The sequence below is a fragment of the Anser cygnoides genome, chromosome Z (genome assembly GCF_040182565.1).
Source record: "Anser cygnoides isolate HZ-2024a breed goose chromosome Z, Taihu_goose_T2T_genome, whole genome shotgun sequence".
NCBI classification, from domain to species: Eukaryota; Metazoa; Chordata; class Aves; order Anseriformes; family Anatidae; genus Anser; species Anser cygnoides.
In genome coordinates this window covers 33371194-33394228 of record NC_089912.1, presented here as the reverse complement: position 1 = coordinate 33394228, position 23035 = coordinate 33371194, and the positions used below count along the sequence as shown (strand labels likewise).

General features: G+C 44.9%; 1 protein-coding gene across 2 annotated transcripts in view; it reads right to left on the bottom strand.

The window, feature by feature from the left end:
• Positions 1-12770: 12770 nt before the first annotated feature.
• The window catches only part of SLC44A1 (solute carrier family 44 member 1), a 67255-nt gene continuing 56990 nt past the window's right edge, over positions 12771-23035 (bottom strand). The window contains exons 15-16 of one of the 2 annotated variants that reach the window (XM_066987878.1): positions 21483-21563; positions 12771-19239 (exon numbers count right to left, since the gene is read on the bottom strand). In XM_066987878.1, the coding sequence (XP_066843979.1) occupies positions 19216-19239; positions 21483-21563 (105 nt within the window). In that variant the 3' untranslated portion in view covers positions 12771-19215. Of the gene's footprint in view, positions 21564-23035 lie in introns of both variants that reach the window. The other variant, XM_066987877.1, reaches the window with a different exon arrangement.

Here is a 23035-nt window from a genome sequence, read left to right as displayed (position 1 = left end):
TTTCCCTTGGCCGCAACCTGGCACGAGACACTTGCACACCCTGAGTCAGCACGGGCACTGCTCAGACGAAGAAAGCCCAACACATGCAGTCTTGACCTGCTTTATACTGCTTAGGCAGCTTTCTGTAGTTACACACAGGTTTTTGCGTGTGTCCATACCACACATACTGTACTAAATGTGCTACTACTAAATGTGTTGTAGGCAGATACACAAATGCAGATACACAATTTTCATTTTTATTTATGCATCCACTTTACACAGATTAATTTTTTGGTTTTGGTGAAAGGGCCTGTGCGTGCTCCTGGTGTTCTGTGTGTTCTTACAAAGGTCATTACCTGCATGTGCCCCAAAACCTGCTTTAAAACACTTCTGAAGTCTCAAGAGAGAATATTTCCTAAGCCACTCGGTTAGCCCCCTTCTGTTTTTCTCCAAACTGCCTTTTAACTTTTAGATCCTGCAGTTATTTACTTTCCCGCTTCTTATTCTCATATATGTGAGCTTCAGGCACTAGATTGCTGCCATCCCACAAGTACCACTCCACCACGCACCTGCACTTCGAGTCCTCTCCTCTATCTCTTGTAGGTGCCTGTTTCCTTCCCTTGGGGCAGGCTCCCGCACCCAGGGTTTCCCAGCATGTGCCGTGGTGCCAGAGGAATCACAGCGGCTTCTTTTTTTGCAGCTGAGCTCTGGGTCTCAGTCTTGTTCGGGTCAGTAAGGCAATAACAAAAACTGTGAGTGGTGTCGGAGGACACGGAATAGAGACGGTTTTTGCGTGGTTTTGGTGCAATTAACGCTAAGGGAAGCACCACTTCGGTGCCCGGAATTGTCACAGAGTTCACGATTACTAGAACTGAAATAAAATATCCCTCCCAGCAAACTGGCCTTACGTGAAAATAAATGAGCTCTGGCAGTAATAAAAGGGAGCACCAAGCCCAGTAAAACCAGTTCTGGTAACAAAGTCAGAGGGCAGTCTGTCGCCCCGTGCTGGTGCCAGCCCTCCGGAAGCACAGCACCACCTTGGCACAGCACCAAGCTCCTGACACCTCTGGGATCCAGAACAGCCCCTCCAGGGCAAAGTGTCCTTCTCTGCAGCATCAGGAGGAGTGCCCTGAGGGGCTGTGCTGGGAGGCAGGCGTGCACCCTCCCCAGCACTCAGCACTTCCTCGGGCAGTGCTAGGAAGAGCAGGATCGGTGCCTGGTGCTCGTTTCCAGTAGCTGGGGGCTGCCTTTTTTCCTACCGAGTCACTGCTTCACAGAGTGCTGGCTGCTGTGGAGGCCACTTCAGCCTGCCCCTCTGTGTTTTGTTCTCCTACTACTTACTCTTTATGTCAGACAAGGTAAAGATCTAAAGGACTCAGGTAAATTTTTGTTAACTACTGCGAATTTGTTTGTTTGTTTAATTCATATATATATAGAGAGGGAGGTACCCTTTAAGATGCAGGATATACCTATACAGGTAGGATATAACTATGTGCACCATTCAAGTAGAACCAAGAGAATTTGCAAGACCTGATGAAAAGAAAAGAAAATCCCAGTATGTGAAAACAAAGTTAAGGATATTGCTCAGGAGCCACCTGTCCCAGAAGATGAAGGCTGAGTTCTTCAGGTCGTAACAGTTTGTCAGTTTCTGAGGTTGCTCCTCTCATGCTGAAGTGCCTATTGCAGTAAGCTTTGACCCATGTCAAAAAGCAGTGAATAAGTACATTTTCTTAGCCACCACATATGAAGGGCTGGCCTGGAGCCACCAGCCCAGAAGTCACTTCACATTTTAAAAGAACATTTTGAAAAGCTCTTGCACGCATGAGCAGGAAGAAAAGAGGCAAAGTGAGGAAACAGCAGAAGGAAAAAGAGCAAAGAGGGGGAGATTTTTCACAAGGTATAAAAGCAAGCACATCATGGTAAAAGTGTCTGCTACTGAATGTTTTTGTTTTGTAGAGGGTGAGGGAGCAGCAGGTAAGAAGGGATGAGGAAGGAAGAGCTTTAACCTGCAGGGAAAGATGTGCTGGCATGCTGTTGTGGTTTAATCACAGCAGGCAGCTCGGCACCACACAGCTGCTCGCTCACTCTCCCAGGTTGGATGAAGGAGAGAATCAGAAATGTGAAAGTGCAATAACTCATGGCTTGAGATACAGAGTGTTTACTAGGTAAAGCAAAAGCCACATGTGCAAGCAAAGGAAAACAAAGACTTCATTCTCTGCTTCCCATTGGCAGGCAGGTGTTCAGCCACTTCCAGCAAAGCGGGGCTCATCATGCATAATGATTTCTTAGGAAGACAAGCACCATCACTCCAAACATCCCCCCCCTTCCTCTTTCTTTACCCCAGCTGTTTTAGCTGACCATGACACCCCATGGCATGGGACATCCCTCTGGCCAGGCTGTGCCAGCTGTCCTGGCTGTGTCCCCTCCCAGCTCGGGGCTTGGACTGGCGTACGCTTCGCTGGGTTAGAAACTGGCTGGATAGCCGGGCCCAGAGAGTTGTGGTGAATGGAGTCAAATCTGGTTGGAGGCCGGTCACTAGTGGAGTCCCCCAGGGCTCGGTACTGGGGCCGGTCCTCTTTAATATCTTTATCGATGATCTGGATGAGGGCGTCCAGTGCACCCTCAGTAAGTTTGCAGATGACACCAAGCTAAGTGCGTGTGTCGATCTGCTCGAGGGCAGGAAGGCTCTGCAGGAGGATCTGGATAGGCTGGAGCGATGGGCTGAGGTCAACTGTATGAAGTTCAACAAGGCCAAGTGCCGGGTCCTGCACCTGGGCTGCAACAACCCCAAGCAGAGCTACAGGCTGGGAGATGAGTGGCTGGAAAGCTGCCTGGCCGAGAGGGACCTGGGAGTATTGGTTGATAGTCGGCTGAATATGAGCCAGCAGTGTGCCCAGGTGGCCAAGAAGGCCAACAGCATCCTGGCCTGCATAAGAAGCAGGGTGGCCAGCAGGTCTAGGGAAGTGATTGTGCCCCTGTACTCGGCTCTGGTGAGGCCGCACCTCGAGTACTGTGTTCAGTTTTGGGCCCCTCGCTACAGGAAGGACATGGACGTGCTCGAGCGAGTCCAGAGAAGGGCGACCAAGCTGGTGAGGGGTCTGGAGAACAAGTGTTACGAGGAGCGGCTGAGGGAGCTGGGCTTGTTCAGCCTGGAGAAGAGGAGGCTCAGGGGCGACCTTATCGCTCTCTACAGTTACCTTAAAGGAGGCTGTAAAGAGGTGGGGGTTGGTCTATTCTCCCACGTGCCTGGTGACAGGACGAGGGGGAATGGGCGAAAGTTGCGACAGGGGAGTTTTAGGTTGGATGTTAGGAAGTACTTCTTTACCGAAAGGGTTATTAAGCATTGGAACGGGCTGCCCAGGGAGGTGGTGGAGTCACCATCCCTGGAGGTCTTTAAAAGACGTTTAGATGTAGAGCTTAGGGATATGGTTTAGTGGAGTACTTAGTGTTAGGTCGAAGGTTGGACTCGATGATCTTGAGGTCTCTTCCAACCTAGAAATCTGTGATACTGTGTGATGATACTGTGATCAGCCACTGCCCTCTCAAAGGTGCTCAGGACCTGCTCATCCCATTCCTGTGTTTTGTCCTCCTCTCCTGGCGCACGAAAGCGGTGGTGATGCGAATGCACCCCGTGTGTGTGTGTGCGTCCTGCAGAGAAGGCCCTCGGTACTCCGGGGACAGGCAGGTCACCGCGGTCGCCCAGCTGATGGCACTGTGAGGTTGTGAGTCGCCTGCTGGGAGGAGAGCCAGGGGTGATGGGGGCGGGGGGAAAGAGGAGGTGTGTGACTGAGCAGGGAGGCAGGGGCTGGAGGCTGGGCGTGGAGAAAACTCTTGCACACATGGAGACAGGAGACCAGGCGTGGCGGAGGAGGCTGCGGCCTGGATGGCCATCCTCTTTCTTTTCACTTGGGGGGGTGCAGATGGCCTGAAAGTGTTGTGGGGATTATGCACGCCAGCTGCCACAACAGGGTTTGACCTTAGGTTTCTGCTGAGTCGATAAGCTGAGAGATTTTTCTACAAAGTTTTCTTTATGAGTGCTACAGCTCAAGCTGGGTGCCTCCGAGGAGGGAACCTGGTTTTCCACTAGCCTAATTTACAGTCCTCCCTCCTCCACATCTCCTTTGCATGCCGTCTACATCCTGCAGCAGCATTTCTGGGCCCGGGGCTTCACCTCCTCCTGGCTGGTCTCTGAATGTCTCCCGGTGATTCTCTACATATTCTATGTATGGCTTCTCTGTTCCTCTTACCTCAAGATTAGGAAACTTTGTAATTAAAGTCTTCTTCCTGCTCCCTGGTATTCTAGTTTCAACTGATTCTGTGTTACACTTCCTCTGCTCAAAAACAAAAGATTAAAAGTACATTCTCTTGGCCTAAGGCTCCATCCACTTCATCTACTAGTGTCAAACTGCTACATATTTCTATTTCTGCAGAAAGCCCGAGGAGCACAGCTCCCTCCCAAGGACAGCCAGCTCCAGGCCTGTCCCCAGCACCACCAGCATTGTCCCGTACAGGAGGAAATGGGTGCACCAGCCCTCATTCGCACCCTGAGGCCAAGCTGACCTGTTTTGCTTCCCCACAGTGCCTGTCTGCCCTCTGGGGGCAAGACAGGCACTGAGGGGAGATGGCCAGATCAGCAAAGCTCTGCAGGTTTATTCTGGCCTTCTCTGAAGTGAAAGGTGCTCCTCTAGAAGGGGACCACTGTGGTCAGTGGTACTGTCACCTGTGACAGAAAGCAGGCTTGCAGTCCTCGAGGAAATGGTTGCACGGTGTGTGTGCTTTTCATCAAGGAAACAGCTGCCTGCATTGTGCCTGGCCTGACGGACCTGCTGTTTGCTGATGAGCTAGTTAAATGCATAGCTCAGTGATCAGTGGCAGGCATTTATAATGGGGGCTTCCCCCGGTTCCTATGGGGGGCACGTCCTCCTCTGAAGTGGCTGCGGTTATCCTAGGGCAAAGACACTTGAAGGGACACTTGAGAAACTTCGTAAGAGATTCGAAGAGTATAAACATGGGGGATCCAAATTTGCAAACACTTCTACTGGCTTTGCAGCAGTCTGCATTATCCCAGGACTTGTGCTGTGTCCCCACAAGCATCCCTACACCTGGGCTTCAGCAGCCCCCTTCGGCTGCACTCCTTCTACCCACCTTTGTCCCACGCTCCTTCAGTCCTTACTCTCAGCAGATGGTGCTGAGGGTTTGTGCAGAAGAGGACACCATGAGACCAATGCAGGGCCAAACTTGCAGTTAGAAGAGCTTGCATGTATATATCCATGTGTACAGGGCCAGGGTGGTCTGCCACCCTCCAGCTGTGGTCTTACAGAGGAGAGGTGAGTAACAAAGAACGCAAAAGCTCTGGGGACTCAGCATGTGGCACTATGTGCCAGTTGAAAAACCACAAGGGCATAAGTCCTTTGGATCCTTGTTCAAGCCATTTCATTGTGAGTTATTCACAAGTGCTTGAAAGTGTGTTTCTGTTCTCCACTCTGCTTGTAGCATGATTAAGGGGAGACAGAGCCAACTGCAACTGAAATTCCATGAGTAATATTTTGTATTAGAGTAGGAGCCCTGGGTTTATCTAGTGTTATACAGTGACACACATATGCAGGAACTGGAATCATAGCATGGAGCATGCAAGAAGGTAGCAACAGAGCTGTGTTCTCTGTTACCAGCATTTAGCTACAAAGCAAGGAGATTATAGCTTAAAATAACACTGGAACTGCATGGTCATCAACTGATCTTGTAAGATGCTGGGCACAGATTTGAAGCTGCTGTCCATCTGTCTACCTTCACTGAAGTTATTAGGACAAGGAAGAGTTGCAGAGTGGAGACAGCTTCCATTTTCTTTCCCTATGGGGTGTCTAAACCCAAAGACAGAAGTGGGGATTGTGCATGGTGTCCAAGGGCTTAATGTGGGAATATTGCAGAGTACGGCAGAGAATCAAATGGGTGACTGGGAGGCACAACTGTGGCAATGCCTGGGCTGGAAAGCTGGGGAAGAGAAGGAGTGTCAGGCAGACAGAGGAAAGAACAGTAGCTGAGAATAAATACGGACAGTGGAAGCACAGGCTCAGTTTCACCCATGCCATGAAGATCTTGTGTTTCTTCAGAGAAAAGAAAGAAATATGATTGCAGTGATTTAGATGATGTTAAAAAAAAAAAAAAAAAGAAAAGAAAAAAGTAGTTCAGGGGATATGAGCCTCAGGGACAAGAAGAGAATTGGAAAAAGGTTGAAAGTTACATCTCTGCACCTCTGTGAAGGCAGCATTTTCCTCTTAGGAGAGCAGCAGTGAATGATAGATCTGGCCCCATAACTTCCCACACCTTACAGGGAAGAGTGGCTATAGAGCGAAACGAGACTGGCAGCAGGGAAAAACATGGCACGGTTGGGCATGATGAGCCATAACTCTCCTTGCACATGAGAAGCTGGGGAGCATAAAATGACTTTCTGACCCTGCCCTACTGTTGCTGCAACCGAAATGCAAAGGGAAGAGAGAACCTTTGCCCCGAGGACTGATTTTCTGCTTCCTCTTGCAGAGCAATAACCTCGGGTGCACTGCCTCGGGTCAGGCTCTGATAAACTAGCTGGGGGAGGCAGGGGCAGGAGCAGGGGGAGGTCAAGGACCAGCAGTGCCGGTGCAGGGACCCTTGTGGCCCATCTCCTGACCGTGGCCGGGGCCAGTGGCGAGGCCAGTGTCCTATCTGCTCAGGCTCACACAGCGCTCATAGGCCGGCGGCGCCCAGCGGGACATGGCGCCAGGCCGCGCCAGGCCGCGGGGGGACTCATGTTGGCAGGAGGCAACCCTCTCAGGAGGAGGGGGACCGTGGATGTGTGTCAGAAGGTTGTGGAGCTGGTGATGCCCTTTCCTAAGGCGGCAACGAGCCGCACGGCAGCCCCGGCACCTCCTGGCACCACAGCGAGCCCAGCCCTGGGCAGGCTCAGGAGATGGAGAGGGCACCGAGGCAGCAGGCACAGGACGGGGAGTTTGAGGCCACGCTGCCCAGCAGGGAGCAGCATCCATCTCGGTAACAGGGCTCTCCTCAACTGATACTGCCCGGAGGTGCCTTGAAGGCTGGAGATTTCACGGCACCAGGATTATCCCTGTGATGCCACAGGCTCTCAGGAGATGCACTGCCCTTTTGTGGCTTGCTGGAGGCTGGGGACAGACAGAAAAATGAGCAGTTGGCTTTTATGTACAAGTAAAAATAAAGCATGTTGCAAATTTCCTTTCAGAGAGCAGCTTGCGAGCGAGCTGTGCCTCACCAGGAGTTGGGTGGGCTGCCCATGAGACCCTGCAGCCCCAGTGAGGTCCGTTCTCTAGGAGCCACCAAAATGGTCTGCAGGGAAAAAAACACAGGCATTTTTGTGTCCTGGTCCTCATGAAGAGGGGACAAGGCACTGTGTCCCAGCAGAATGTCCCAAGGTGCAGGGGTGAGCTGAGCCAGACAGAGATGTTTGAGGATGGTATCACAGAGGAGAGCGTGAGGCAGGATGGCCTTTGCAGCTAGTGCTTTTAGCCATTCTCTCCTGGCTGTGCCCAGGGGAAGGGTGCCAAACAGGAAAATCTGCTCACCAGCACAGGTCTGTGCACAACATCCTGCAGAGAAATCCCTCCAGATGGCAGCCCGTGAAGAAAATCACTGCCGGTTTCTTTGCAACATTGCTTAATTGGACACACCATCAGTTTTAAGGAATAAGCATTTCCTGTGATGCTATTTTGGTGTCAAATTTACTCTATCAGCAGCCTGTTTGAAATGGGGTTATGATGAAGCACCAATCTTATTAGCTAATTGTGCTTGCTAGTCAATGGTTATTTATTTCATAGCCAAATTACAATGGCTGGCTGATGGGCTCTGCAGTCAGAGTGCTTTTAATTCCCCCTGGATTTCATTATTGTGACTGCAAAGGAAGGAACAGAATAGCAGATGAAGCTGTTACTGTTTAGGCTCATAATGCTGCCAATGCCCTATTTTGAGCTGTGGCCTTAGGCTGAGCAAGTTGGCAGGGCACATCTGGAAGAATGAAATCATGAAGAAATTTCTGAGGCTTTTTTAATATAAAAAATTAACCCTTTGGCTCAGAAGCAGCTGCACTTTTCTAAAGAGAAGCCTGCTTCAACGTGATCTTTTATAATAGTTTCCACTAACTAATCTGAGCAAGCACCGTATGTAAATCCACATACACGTGACATGCTCAGCACCACTCACCTGCTGTGTTGCTGCTTTCACAGCACAATAGTGTTTGTCCTGGTTTACAGTGGTGCATTATTTCTTACCAGGCCTCCTAACAGTCTTTCTCCCACTACAGGCAGTAAGGACAGCTTTGATCCCCTGCAAAAGTAAGACGCTCAAGGGACGGTTTCTCCGGCAGCAAATCCAATGATCCCCAGACTTCAGGGACTCATCTGTCTTCACGCAGTTTTCCCAGACAGCTCCATGCAAATGTTTAATACTAGGCAAGGACGACCTAATTCCTTTTACTTGCCAGTAGGAGCAGTTTTGTTCTTCCAGGATAGCTGTAAAAGGCAGTGACAAACACAAATACTCACCCTGCAAAGAAATGTACTGTTACCATCTCTCCAAAACAAGGGGCACGGGTAACGCTCTGGGATACCCTTTGAGCTTTCTCACAGCCTACTCCTGAAGAGGCTGTGTTCTACCTATGTTTGCATCCCATATCACTGCTTATTGCCTTTTACATATTCCCTACTCACTGCCTGTCTAGCCTGATCCCTCCAGAAGGACTGGCTTGAAAACATCTGCAAGAACTCAGCAGGGAACATGTAGTTGCAGCCCCCTTCTGGGGCCCAAGCACAGCTCGTGACCACATATTGAGAGTTTACCTTGCTTTGAACAACAGTTGCCTCGTGCCCATTGCCTGAAAACTCAATGGCCTCTTTATTAGTCTCGTTGTGTGCTGTTCCTAAAGTGTGTTCAGCTTTTATAGGATGGCTGGGGGCCCTGGCCCATTAACAAAATGCTGTGAACATAAATACCAAGTTAGTGTACAGTTCTGCACCTTTCATTTATTTTTTGCTTCCTTATTATTTCTTTCTGAAGCTTAACAGCTTTTCAAGATGTGCAAATCTGGGAAACTGAGACCTGCACACTTTTGTGCTTTTTGTGTTTATTAGTGGTGGGGCTTTTTTGAGCAGATGACACTTTTTGATAAAGCTCTCGAGCTTTCTCTTCTGAGGAAGTATTTTTGAGGTTTCTTGTCCTTGCATTGTCTCACAAAGAATGGATGCAACACCAGAGAGTTTTCAAAAGCAAACTGCGGTGTTCCTTGTATGGAGGCAGCAGGACTTCTGCACTCACAAGAACAATGCAGTCCTCTGCGGTCCTCCTAACAGGCTTTATGAAACAGGCAGTAAACTCATGCCTTGAAATCCCTTTACCTTCTCTAGAAGTGTTCCAGCGTCAGGTATTTTTCATACTTACCTTCGTCGCATCCCCGTCAGCAGGGAGAGGCAAGCGCAAAGACTGTGGGTGATGAGCCCCAAGTTACAGAGGAGGCACAGCACTGGGACAGCCCAGGCGGATGTCCTGCTTTTACCTGTCCTGCTTTTACCTGTCCTGCTTTTACCTGGAAGTCCCCAGAGCAAAGAACGAAGGACGTGGCAGGCCCTGCGATCTGGAGGGGTGGCCAGACCACCCTCTCCATCTGACATTGCAAACACCTACTCTCTGTTTTTTGCCCAGGGTTTGCATTCCTCCAGGACTTAGTATTTAGAACCAGAATACAACTAAGAGGTGCTGGAAAAATAATTAAAATAAGGGACATCTTATCACTGTTTCTGGGACTGTGGCAGACTCTCACTATTTTTTTATTTTTTCCAGCAGGGCACGGGGTTGAGACTTGTGATTTCTTCTTCAAAGCATTTTAGTGTGAAATGCCTGCTCATCCACCTATTTGTCTCCCACTTGATTACTGTCAGCTCAGGTGGCTAGATAAAACAATTTAGTAGCTTCTGTCATAGGCTTTATTTCTAGCTTTGACTGCTCTAGCAAGGTTCTCATAAAATCTGCCCTTGCACTCCACTCTCTTCCACTTTATTTTTGGTAAACAAGGACTGAGCATTAGATGCAGAGTATGACAGTAGGTGTCAGAAAAACAGCTTCTTTAGGTGCTTTGTGTACAGGAGTGCAAGTTTCATCCATTTCACACATTCATAATTTAAACAGTAATTAGAAATTCTAAATAATATCTCCCTGGGCACTAGCTAGTCTTCATTAAACATCTAGTCTTCATTAAACATCTAAACACCAGCGAATGAAACTGGGTCAGCTCCTTGGCGGCCGCCAGTGGGAGGAAGGAGCTGTGTCAGACTCCAGCAGCAGAGGACCTGCGGGGAGAAGGAGGCTGTTTTGTGGTGTGCTGGGCGGGTCCCCAAGTCCAGGAGAGGCAGGAGACCTGTGCTGTCCACCAAGCAAGGCGAGCGATCCTCCAGCTGTGGTAGGGGAGCAAGGGGCAGGGATCACGAGGTACCTGCCAGGGAGCTGGCCCTGCAGCTAGCTTCTGGGCCTGCAGTGTCTTGGCAGTGAGAAATCCTACTGCTGTACGACAACAACTGCTTTTGCATTCCCAGTCCCTGCTTTTCTTGCCCTCTCCACCCCACCCACATCATGTCCCGTGTTCCCTTCGGTTCTCTGCATTTACTTCTCTCTCCAGTCCCCTCCCTGCAGCCCATCTTTAGCCCCCTCTTTTTTGTTTTTCTTTTTTTTTTTTTTGATTCCTAGGAAGCCAAGAAACTCTCACATTTCAAGAGCTGGAGAAATCAGCACTGCTCTCCCCAGCAGGGCTTCAGTCTCTCACAAAGTGCTCCTGTTCGGCAGTTCTCACGCAGGCAAACTCAGTGGGAACCAGGTGTGTTTTTCACAGCCTCCTGCCCCGAACATCCCTGCTGACAACAGGCATCTACTGCCTTTGTTTTGCTCCAGGCAACTAAACCCACCTAGCCAAGCTAAGCAGCTTTGTCCTTTAAATAAACCATGAAAAGGGCTCTCAGAGAGAAGGGGGCACACCTTCAGAGGAACCACAGGCACCGAGGCGTGCAGACAGGCAGCAGGCAGCAGCGCAAGGCCTGGCTGAGGCCTGCAGGGCCCAGGGATGGCGATTTGGATCACTCCCGTGTACAGGCAACCAACGCAGCTGTTACGACCGAAAATGTAACGTCCCCTCGGTACCGCCTGGAAATGGAGATCCCAGACAAAACAGGGACGCCTGGGTTCACAGCAGGGGACCCCACCGGTGCTGCAGAGGGGCCGTCTGGTCCTTGCCATCCCTGCTGTACTCAGGGATTCGCCACAGCGGCTTCAACATTGAGTCAGCAGTAGAGGTGGCTCCCAGGTAAATTAAACCATTTTATGCAAATGCAGTGCTGAAGTGGTTCGCGGTAAATAATAATACAAGCAGAAAACACTGTTCAGCATGGCACATCTATTAAAAAACCGGCAGTACGAAAGCAGAAATTTGCTGTGCCCATTAGAGGCAGAGGAGAAGGAAACTAGTCTGCAATTGCACATAAATCTGCTAGTAAAATTATACAGGTGCTGTTATTGTTTCTATTCACCACCCGTCCGTAGCTTTCCAACCTCTTTAGAAGAATATTTCTGCAGAAAATATTGGGAGCAGGGGACACGTACAGGACCTTGCAGAAAGAGGAGCTGGCCCCACAGAAGATGCAGCACTGGGATGCACAACTTGCACAGCTCTCATAGTACAGAACAAGACGTCCTTCACCTTTCCCTGCTCTGCAGGGAAATTGTCTCCTAAACTGTCTTTACAGGGCAAAGCATGTTACATTAATTATTGTTAATGTATTATTAACACATTGTTATTAATGTTTTCTGCTACTAGTAGTAGTAATAATCTGAGCCATGTAGCCTTAGCAGTCCTGACAGGCTGGCATCCTGGGTGTGAGCAGGAGTTTTTGCATGTGCGATGGGAAGTGAAGGCTGATCAACCTTCTCTGTGTGGGACTGACCTTTCGAAGGCCTACATTTCAGAGAGGCCGAGGAACCTGGTCATGGGGAGACTACTTGCATAGACCATGTAAAGTAAAAGGGGCACATCCTAATCTCCAGGAGAGAACCTGAGCAGCGGGAGGTTACTGAGAAGAAAGAAAGAAAAAAAAGAAAAAAAAAACACTACACTTGCTCTGCAAAACCCCATTCTTCCCACCCAGCTCAGCAAAGCACAAGCATCACTTTGCTTTTTGGCACCAGGACAGTGAGGGAGACAAAAAGCTATGCGCAGCACTATTGCAGCTTCTCATCTAAAGGGCAGGCTGGCACAGAGCAAAGCAAAGCTTAAGCAAAGACCTGGATGGACTCTGCTTGCTTTCAGGGCTATAAGATAGCATTCCTAATAGGAAGAGGAGGTCTTAGTACCCCACAGAGACAGGAACTCTTTCTTATTTAACCAAAAACAAACTTTATTTTGATACATTAAAAAATCTATACATTTCTTAGACTAAAATACAGTTTTGCATCAGTATTCTGGCACAATGTCAGTTTACACAGAAAATCTAAGATTAGATCAGCACTGTTAAATTTCCCTTCTCTTCCTGCATTCACAGCTTGCAGTATAAAACATTTCAAGTTCTCAGACAACAATAAACAGTCTCATGTTTACTTTTCCCATTCCAAAAGGAGGTGGCATTCCATTGGAAAAAAAGGAGCACTTGTTAATTCATCTTTACTGAATGTAAATCACTAAACTAGTCCAGGGGTTTGACTGCCCTGTTAGAACTATGAGCGAAAGAGGATGAAAAACTGTGTGTGTGTGTGTGTGTGTGTGTGTGTAAAGCTTTGATGGGCTACGACAACACAAGTATTGTTTGAACTACTGTCAAGCCTCTAGCATCTGTTCAGAAGATTTTCCTGTCTCCTTACTGCAGTTACTGTAACCAGCAACACAATCCACAGTACAAAAATAATTCCCTTCTATAGGTATGGGCTTATACCTTCTTTATTGCTCTGATGAGCTCCAGAGCCTAATAATAATAATAATAATAATAATTAGAAAACAAAAAGCAGGGCACAGGGGATGTTGCCGTGAAATATCTGTGAATGGTTATCTGAAAATGGAATGTGAATTTTCTTAACTACTGTAAAGATCCTGGGAAATATTTTCTAACTCTGAAATTCTGCTCTCCATGGCTCCACCTACCCTCTGGCAGTTGCTCTCTGGACTGTATTGGAAACAAAACAACCTTTTTTGTGTTCTCTTCACTCGCCCCCTTCACACAGACGACCTCGCTGTCTGCTGCGCTATTTTTCTAATGAGAGAGATTCTCCTTTTTCAGTCTGAGCAGGGATGGACCCATCCAATACCAACACATACAGTATTTATTTGAAAGTTACAATTTATGACTTTCACAGGAACTCCAGTCAGTGCCTAACTTCTGCTGGATTTCAGGAGTAATTCAGCTTCATAACCACACTAAATATTTCTGAAATATTCCTTACCTGCCCATATTTCACTCAATCCAGAGGGGAGAGGTGGCACATTTGAGGAATGGTAACCCCCAATGCTACCAGGATGTTCCAACACACACACTCAGATGCCAGAGCTGTCTTTAAAGTCACTGAAATCAAGCTAATTCTGCTGGTTAGCTAGAACTTTTGCTCCAAATTCTTGCAACTTTGATTCCACGGGGAGCCCTACACTTCTACAGAAAAGTACCAAATGCTTCTCAGCATATTCACACATCACATCACTGCTTCAGCGAGACAGGGGAGTAGAATCTGATGGTGTTTGTTAGTTTTCTGATAGTTCTGTTTTAGCTGATTTCTCTCAAATGAATGCCAAGTATTTTAGCCTCCAAATGGGTATTTTTAGATGGATTCATGCTACCTATTATCCCTGGAAATATTTTCATAATCCTAATGTCTCTGAAGAGCTTTGGCTTGGTTGCATCAGCTTGCAAACACTGCAAGATACCCCAACAGTTCCATCCTGGACCAGAAATTCTGCCTTCCATACACAACCCACATCAGAAGAGACAAGTTTTATCTCCTCCCTCATCTCTCTAAATATAAAAGAAAAAATATATCTTGAGAACAGTATTTGCTACAGAGCACAAGAAATACGAAGTTACTAATCTCCATTATCTCTCTTGCAATGTGATGGAAATAACAGCAGAGGTGAAATAGTTGGAAGAGCACTGAAAAATTAAATATTTAGAGTAAACTTCCATCATCCCAACAAACAAGCTGAGTGCAAGAAATGCTTCAGGTAAGTCTGTTGGGTTTTGTGTTGTGAAACAATGGTGTTTTTTGTTTTTTTTCTCTCCCACAGAGGGGAAGGAGTTTCCTCCTTTGGGAAGGAGTTGTTGGATTTTTTTCCACAAAGATGAAATAGGATTTCTGTAGTGATAATGTGACACGCAAGCTGTTCAAGAAACAATGGACTTGAGCTGTTTAGATTTAGTAAACAGTATCTGCACAGGCAAAGCCATGATTTACAAAACCGGGATGTGCACTGTAAGGTATCTACTTTCAATCTCTAGTGTCTCTTAAAATGACTATGCTATGTTCAATACAGCATGTAATACGCATTCAGAACCAAATGATCACTGGATGATGATGATGAGTATATGTCTGCTACATGCATTTTATTCTGACTCTGTAACATACATTCATAGAATACATCATAACTACCCAGAGCAAACCACTAAAGTGCAGGCCCTGAGGGCACATTAAATATGTTGTCTCCAGCGCTGGCTGCTCAGTTGCCAGAACGCTGATACAGACAGGGCTCATTTCTGCTTTACATCCCCATTTTGTGCTGAAAGAGTAAGAGTCAGCATACCCTGCTCCCTCCCTAAAAGGGAGCACTGTGGAGCAGGCTAATCGCCTACTCTGAAAAAAGCCCTTTCAGAAAGAAGTAACCACCCTGAGAAGGTGCTGTACAGAAACGTGGAAAGTGAGTCTTGGATTAACTACTGGGCAAGTGGACCTGTGCACTGGGTCTGGCTGGGATGGAGATAACTGTCTTCACAGGAGACCGCTCGGGGCTGTGTTTTAGATGCTTGACCAAAACACGCTGGTGCCTTACCCATTGCTGAGCAGTGCTCACACAGGGACAAGGCCTTCTCGTTTCCCCCCCTGCCCTCCCCACAAAGCAGGCAAGAGGCTGGGAGGGGACACAGCCGGGACGGCCGGCCCGAAGAAGCCACGGAAAACTCCCCCGTACCATGTAACGCTGTGCTCAGCAATAAAACTGGAGTGAGGGAGATAGTTTTCCAAAGTAGCCATTGCTCAGAGAGTGGCTGGGCATCGGTCTGCTGGTGGGAGGTGGTGCGTGATGGCCTTTGCATCACTTGGTTGGTGTTGTCTTTCTTCTCTCGATTTTTTGCCTTTAATTTAACGAGCTGTCTTTACCACAACCCACAAGAGTTTTCTTGCTTTTGCCCTTTTGATTCTCTCCCCAGTCCTCCTGGGAGGGAGGGAGCAAGGGACTAAGTAGGGGCTTACCTGCCAGCCAGGGTCAACCCACCACAACATGTACTTGGTTTTCCACTTCAGGTTGTCCCTTCTAGGACATGCTTTCCTAACTCAGAAAGTCCTTGGGTTACCATGCCAAGCTAAGGCCACATATAAAATCCAATCCTGTTTTTGGCAGCTGGGAGCGTGAACGTAAGCTAACGGAAGGCTGAAGATGCAGATCTAAACTGGCCATACCACATGCTTTGTCTAGCTGCGGAGCAGCACCGACATTGTAGAAATGATGGGTTGCACTCCTAATCACAGCAAGCATCGTGACGGAGTGGTATCACACGCACACAAAAAAAAAAAAAAAAAAAAACCATCTCAGAACTTCAGCTCTGCACCTACACCCCCTCCCATTCGGTCCATGTGATATCCTGAATCATTGCCTTGGGAAGGTGAGAAGGCATGTGCTAAGATCGGTGGGACAAGGGGAGCTGACACTTGACCGCTTGGCACTCCTTTGCTGAAAGAGCAATACAGAAATGAGAGCTAAAAGAACAAATATTCTCTAGGGCTGAAAGAAGCAATGACATGTTGCTTAGCTTCCAAAAACAAAAAGGAAGGTAATATAATGTGAAAAAATAAACAATTAAAGGAATGGCATGCTTTTTTCCTTTAAGCCTAGCTGATCAGAGGCTATGGTCCAGACTGGCTGCAAAAAACAAATGCTGGGAACCAGTAATCATATTGGCTTGGTTTTTAAACCCAGATTGTCCAGCCTGAAGCACCAGTCCTCAAGCACTGTTTGATTCAGTGGACTTTCCAAGGAGATGATTTCTGTATCTCAGCTGCCTCATCTGCTCCTCCTGCAGTGTTATTCCCAGTGCAGCACCACACTAGTTGGTCTAGACTGCTTCCCAAAAAGCAGTCCATATACTGGCCTTGATAACCAGCTGGCAAAAAGAATATTTAATCCATCACAATTGGCAGTCCCCAGCAACTCTACTGCCAACTAGGGATTTACATGTCAAATGTTCTCCTCTACCTCCACTATGGGAGGAAAGCAGAGGCTAAATTTGTCCTGGAAATTGTCTCTTTAGACTCCAGTCTTTTACTTATCTCCTTGCACAAGACCGCACTGGAAGAGGGCAGCTTGTAGTCTGGCTGCAAGTGAACTTCAAAGAACATTCAAAAGCTTTAAAGGGCCACTGGAAAGGCTGCATGTGGATGGAATGCATTTTGGCATGACTGAAAAGCTCTGCATGCCGGATACACACTCAAGAATGGTGCATATGACTTTATTAAGAACTCTGTAGTGATATAGATTTGTCACTTAAACATTACAGCTACCCATAGAAAAGTGTTGCCTGTATCTTTTAAACACCATGTTAATAAAACAAATTTATTTTTAAAACAGGATAAACTGCTATAAAAATGGTGCACAGTCAAGTCATACAAAAATACAAAATTTGTTTCCAATTGCAGTCCTAGTTGTGATTGCAGAGAAAAGCTCCCACTTTGAGTGAGCAGAGAGCACAAACTTGCAGAACTTGTCACGGCAGGTATTTGTTGTCAAAATGAGTAGAATCCAAGGCTTCGATCAAAGCACCTCCAATAATTTCCAAGCAAGACAGAAATTACAGTTTCTCTGGAAGCAACTGCGTATGTGATAAGTCTCTTAGCCTTGGAATCCAGTTTCTAGGACTCATCTCAGCCAGTTTTAAAATTTTTGTTGCTAAAACCCACTGATCTACATGAATATCAGTGTTCAGCGCAACTGCTTCTTCTAGATAGCCTGACCTCTAACTCACATTGAGAGGCCTCGACAGTGCTCCAGTTTGAATCCTAGGTTGAAGTTCTAGTCCAGTTAACATACACATATGCACAGGTGTATAACTTACAATTTCCCTACGTAAGAGAGCCCTCCAGATGTCAGTGGAGTTACTGATATGGTTCAGATAAACAAGTGTCTAATGCTTGCAAGACTGGATAATTCTGTCTGCCTCCCCCCCAGATAGCATTTCTAAATGTACTTTTATTTTCTTACTTCTCATACAGTTTGGTTTCTGTGATATGAAAACAGTAAATCTTTTTATTAATTGGCTTACTGAAAGAAAACTAAGCAAATCTAAGAATCAAATGACTTACAGAAGCAAAAGTGAAATATTCCACTATTGCTAAAAGGTAAGAGCACTGATTAGTTACATGATACTCTATCTTTTTAAACCCTCAGCAGCAATTTAAAAGTCTGATCCTCTGAAAGGAAGCACAGAGAACTGCTTACTTATTAAACCACAATAATACGAGTTGTGCATTTCCTTACCTAGACATACCCCTCCACTCCATTGTAGAGCTTCTACAGAAGGACTTTTCTCTTTCAAAAGATTTTCTTGAATGGAGTGATCAAACCATAGAGGCATTACTTATTTGTACAGAGCTTATATTTAGTGCAATAAGTTTAAAAATTCTGCTCTGAAATATTAACTTTACATTAACAAAAATAGTTTTCTTAAAAAAATTGTAACAAAAGGAGTATATAGCATTGACAGATCATGAATTCTTAGCAGTACACTTCTAAGCATTTACCATTACAATATGCTGAACAATTCAATAGTAGCATTCATATCTGGTGAACTTCCAGACTGAAAATATGCAAATATCTCAGAACCATAATAATCTTTCTTTTTAAAGCAAAAAGAAAACAAAAAACACGTTCTCTTATCATTATTTGATGACTTTAGATAACTATCCTGGCAGTTACACTTCCAAAGAAATGTTTCTCTGCCCTTTTCCTGTTATAACCACCTGCTAAAGTACATAGAAATATGGATGAAAAAACGGGCAAGGAATGGTCCCTTCCACATCCCAGACCTCCCTGACATGAAATGAAATGAAACATACAGTACTTTTTTGTACAGTAAGACAGTTCTTTTCCCATCCTCAGCATCTTTATATCTAGTCATGAAATAATCATGAGTATGGCTAAGACTGAGCTTTAATAATCTGTTATTTGAATTGCTCATATGAAGAATCCATACCCTTAAAGGAGCACTGCTGAAGTTTGAAGGAGGCTATTGAACTCAAGGGGAGGATAGGGGAGAACAGGTAAGAGGGTAAGTAAGGTAAAACGGGAAGTAGATTGCATATAAAAATTATTATTCCCCATTTTATAGTTTCTGTTGAATAGGAGATGCAAGGGCTCCCACACACCTGAATACCTGAGGAGTTGGTTATTGTGATATCTGATACTGACAAACAAAACTGTGCCCTACCAGGGCTATGAAATAAAATGACTGCTTACAAACCAGTTAGAACTGAACTAACTCACACTGAAACTGCCTTTTAAAAACCTATATTTAAGACTTGTCTTGATTTGAAGGTTTTCCTCACATGTGGCTGTCCTAAATTTAATGCAAATTTAAACAAATTAAACAAATAAAACACTCAGCAGATTAGCCGTGTCATGGGAAATCTGTCCCTAAACGCAATCATCATTTCAGATTATCTTTACAATACTTCCTCCAGATTGTAAAATATCAAGCAGATAAGAATCAACATTTCCATGACTTCAATGAATAATTTTTAAAAAATGGAACAATGATAAAGCTGCTTGTAAAAGCCACCCGTATGAAAAGAGTACATGTTTCACAAAAATAATTGTTAAAAAAAGTATTAAATCCCTGTTCCTTTTCTCTGATTTTGGCTGTTTATTTTATATATATATATATATATGTATGTATATATGTATATATATATATTTTGTTTTGGAATGTCAATGGGTTCCAATATGGCTGGCTAGTTTCAAGATGAACTTGCTCCAGAGGCCTAGAAAACAAAGTCATACAGTATAGTCTTAGACAAATGCCAAAGGACAAGGAGAAACTGAGTCAAAGAGGTCACTGGAAACCATAAAGAAAGAAGTGTGAAAAGGTTTTCTTCTTGTGCCTTGACAGTCTCTTTGGAGACAGAAGGTCCAAAATGTTTCCTCATCTCTGCTATTAATACCTATCTAAAATAGAAATGCATTTAGGGCACTTGACTTTTATAGAACTAATTGTCATACCTACAAAATATCCATTTCAATGGAACAGAGGCAAAACAGTAAGGACCTTATTTTACTTTTTTTTGAAGAAAAATTAAGCTCATTTTGAGACACCCAATTTGGCGACTACAGGTGCTACTATTAGAATAGACTTGTTAATGATCTTAATCCAGATGAATCTGAAACCTTTAACAATGCCTTTGGGCAAAGCATTATAAATTTCACAGAAGCAGTAATTGCTACTACCTATGCTGTGTGCAGCCCTTGTCAGTAAGCGAGGCCCTAATACTTCAGAACCTATTCAGCTGGAGTTTAACACCCCAAAATGGAAGACTTCTTGAGAAAACAAGGCCCAGTCAGTTCCAAACAAGACTATCAAATGAGCAGCAGAACTGGGAGTAATTCAGCACAGGACACTCAGGCTGAGTCCCAAGTGCTCAGCATCTTCCCCAGCAGTCCTAGGAGGACTTCTTGTCATTGCCAGACTCAAGTGCCTAGAGTCAAGTTTCTAAAAGAACAAAAAGATGCTTGACTTGCAAGTACTTGGTTTGTCTTTTTACAAGGGGGTGATTATAGGTTTTAGTATCCATGCTTTAGTTACTCAAGTACAAGTCTGACTAGTGGTCTACGCTAGCACCGAGGAGAACATAAGTAGAAAACCACTTAATGTAAACCAGTATTTTGAATTAAGAGATTAACATAAAATTTTGGATGGAGATTTTTTGTGCATATGACTAGAGGGTTTGCAAACCCAATTTTCAACCATTTTAATGGTAGCTTTATTTTTATAGTGTTTAGGCCACTCTGAAAATCCCAACGTAAGTGTCTGTTTGAACAGCTAGAATTACTCCCTGAAGAAAACATTAAATGAGCACAAAATTAGTTTTTTAAATGTATAAACACAGCAGCATTTAGGCATAAGCAAATCTAGAAACTGCTATGCTATAATGAAATAGCAAAACACACAAAGCTACACATCTATCAGTTCTACAGCAGGAACTCATTCCAGCCACGTCAAAAAGTGCTCATGCAACATGGCTTCACATACATCATTTAAAAAATTCTTACTGTTATCATACACTTATTTGGATTCCGTTACATTAACAAAATGTACACTTGTTAAGGAACTGAGTCAGGCCCCAAATATTCTGAGAAAGTAACGATGGAAGAAGACTGTAACTCACAAAGTCATATTGCATGATGACAAGTCATACTTTGCCCAGCCTGGCTCTCCATCATATGCTCCCAGTTCTCCACTTTCCAAACCCATCACCTATCTGTTACTCGTACCATGTAAGGCTGTTCCTTATTCCAGACTACTCAGACATGCAATGCCTTCCTAACAGGCACATCATAAGTAAGACAGGCTGCAGAAGCATAAATGATGCATTGTTCACTGTCTGCATATTTGACAGTGTGAGATGGAAAGAGCACACAAGAGACAAGCAACATAAGTAGTTGGCAATAAAACAAACAACTGGGAGAAATGTCATTTGAGCAGGTTGAAAGGAATCACTGTATACAATCCCTTGGCACTGTATAAAATAATTTGGTGAGAGCTTTAAATGCCTGGTCCTACTTTGCAACAATGGATGTGCTCAGTAGTATTCTTCAGGCTCTTACAGTGTATGTAAGATAAACAAAAATTGTTTAATTCCGGACTGAAAAGAGGATTGAAGTCAGAATAGTGTAATGAATTCCATCATCATCTTATTTTGAGAGTACTCAGCAGTTGGGACTGTTTGTATACCACATAGCATGCACTACTAATCCTGATGAAATGATACTGCATTTGTTTCATATGACACAGTTCCTTTCATCTTACTTTTACAGGAGATGGTCTCAGCTGTGACAAAAACTCTGCCATCCAGGTGATAGGCAAGCTCACAAACAGAAAAAGCAGAACATCTTGAGTGATACAGAGAACAAAAACTTCTCCTGAAGAAGTGCAGTCAGTAAAGACAAAGAGGGAGAAGAAGTAAAAGTGAAACTCTTGGAGGATCGCCACCTCCTCATCTGCACCTACCATTGGTTTTAGCTCTCTGCCCTCAGCTCCACCTCCCCGGCCAGCTTCCTTCATAGATTTCCTACTATTCTCCACAAACTCCTGAAAAACAGCAATAATGTGAAAAGTACTTTCTTAGGGCAGGCTCCAAGCATCTAATCCATATACAAAACTTCAGAGATTTAACTGCTCAAAATGTCAATGAAACTTGCTTCTTCCACTCCTCTTGTTCAAACTTGCCCATGATACATCAAAAGAGCCTGCCAGATAGCCACAAGGGTCTCCATCATCTAATTCTGAAGAACTAGAAGCCAGACAGGTATCTGTCATTGTGTGCTGTTGTAAGTTACATATTGACCACTAAGCTCTCCTTTATCGAGAAGGAATGTAGAAGGGTGACTGTCACAAAAACAGAGACACCAGTTATTACACCCTATCCTGTGAACTGTGTGTAATGTTAGAACCATTAAATGGAACTTGAAGATAATTACTTGCAAGGTCTTGCTGATCTCCCTGAATGCAAATTCTTCAATTTTTCCCCAGTCAAAATTACCTATTCAAAGACTAACAAAGGTAATAATTCCCCTTTCAATCTTTTCTTTTCTCTTAAAGGTAAGAGGCATTTTGGAACAAATATCAGTATACTTTAGCTGCTAACGTTTTGTGATACCTGCTGTTGATTAAAGAAAACTGCAAGGCTTCTATGATTTACTTCTGAGACAACATTTTGCTAAAAAGCAAGTCAACAGCTAGCATTTTCATTATATACTCTAGATTCTGTAGTGTTTTACCAAAACATAAAGTTAAATTCTTGGCACACTTTTCCAACAAGTATTCAAAAAAAGAAAAGGAAGGAAAAATTCGCTAAGAAGTCACAAGACTCTTTCACGAGCCCACACCTGGGGGTGCATTTTACAGGGACATATTCTGTGGTTGCCACTTAAAATGGAAAAACATTATCAAGAAATGACCGTCAGTAACAAACTGAATGGTCAGAGGAACACAATTTTTACATCTTGGTGTACAGTTAGAGTGAACTGGTAATAAGATGGAACAAACAAATTAAAAATAAATTGTGCACAGGGCCTTGACATAGTATCAAGGTTCAAGCACAGAATGAAAAACCTGTTGCTTTTGTGCATGAGAGACTGAGAAGCAATTTCTGATTGCTTCTTCAACATAGTCACTAGCTCTGTGTGGGGTGGAATATTCTGACATTTGTTCTCTTCCACATCTCAGGAGAGGTCCTTTTCAGGAAAGAACAAGACACAAACCTTTACCCATTGTTTTCTTCCTTCTGTTCTGCGCTGCATCCTTCACAAGAAATGACACCCAGGAGTATGACTCTGTATGAGGAATGCTCATTGAGCTGTCAGCAAGTAGAAGTCAATAGCAGTGGGGATGCATCACTAATCTAATGCTTACCACACCACTCTTGGCTGATCAAGTCATGAGTAAGACAGCGTGGTAATCCCAATTTTGAAAATAAATAAATTTTATACTCAGCTAGTGCATTCACCCCACTCTCAATAAATTGATCCTATGGAACCATATTCTTAGAGTGCAATGGAAAC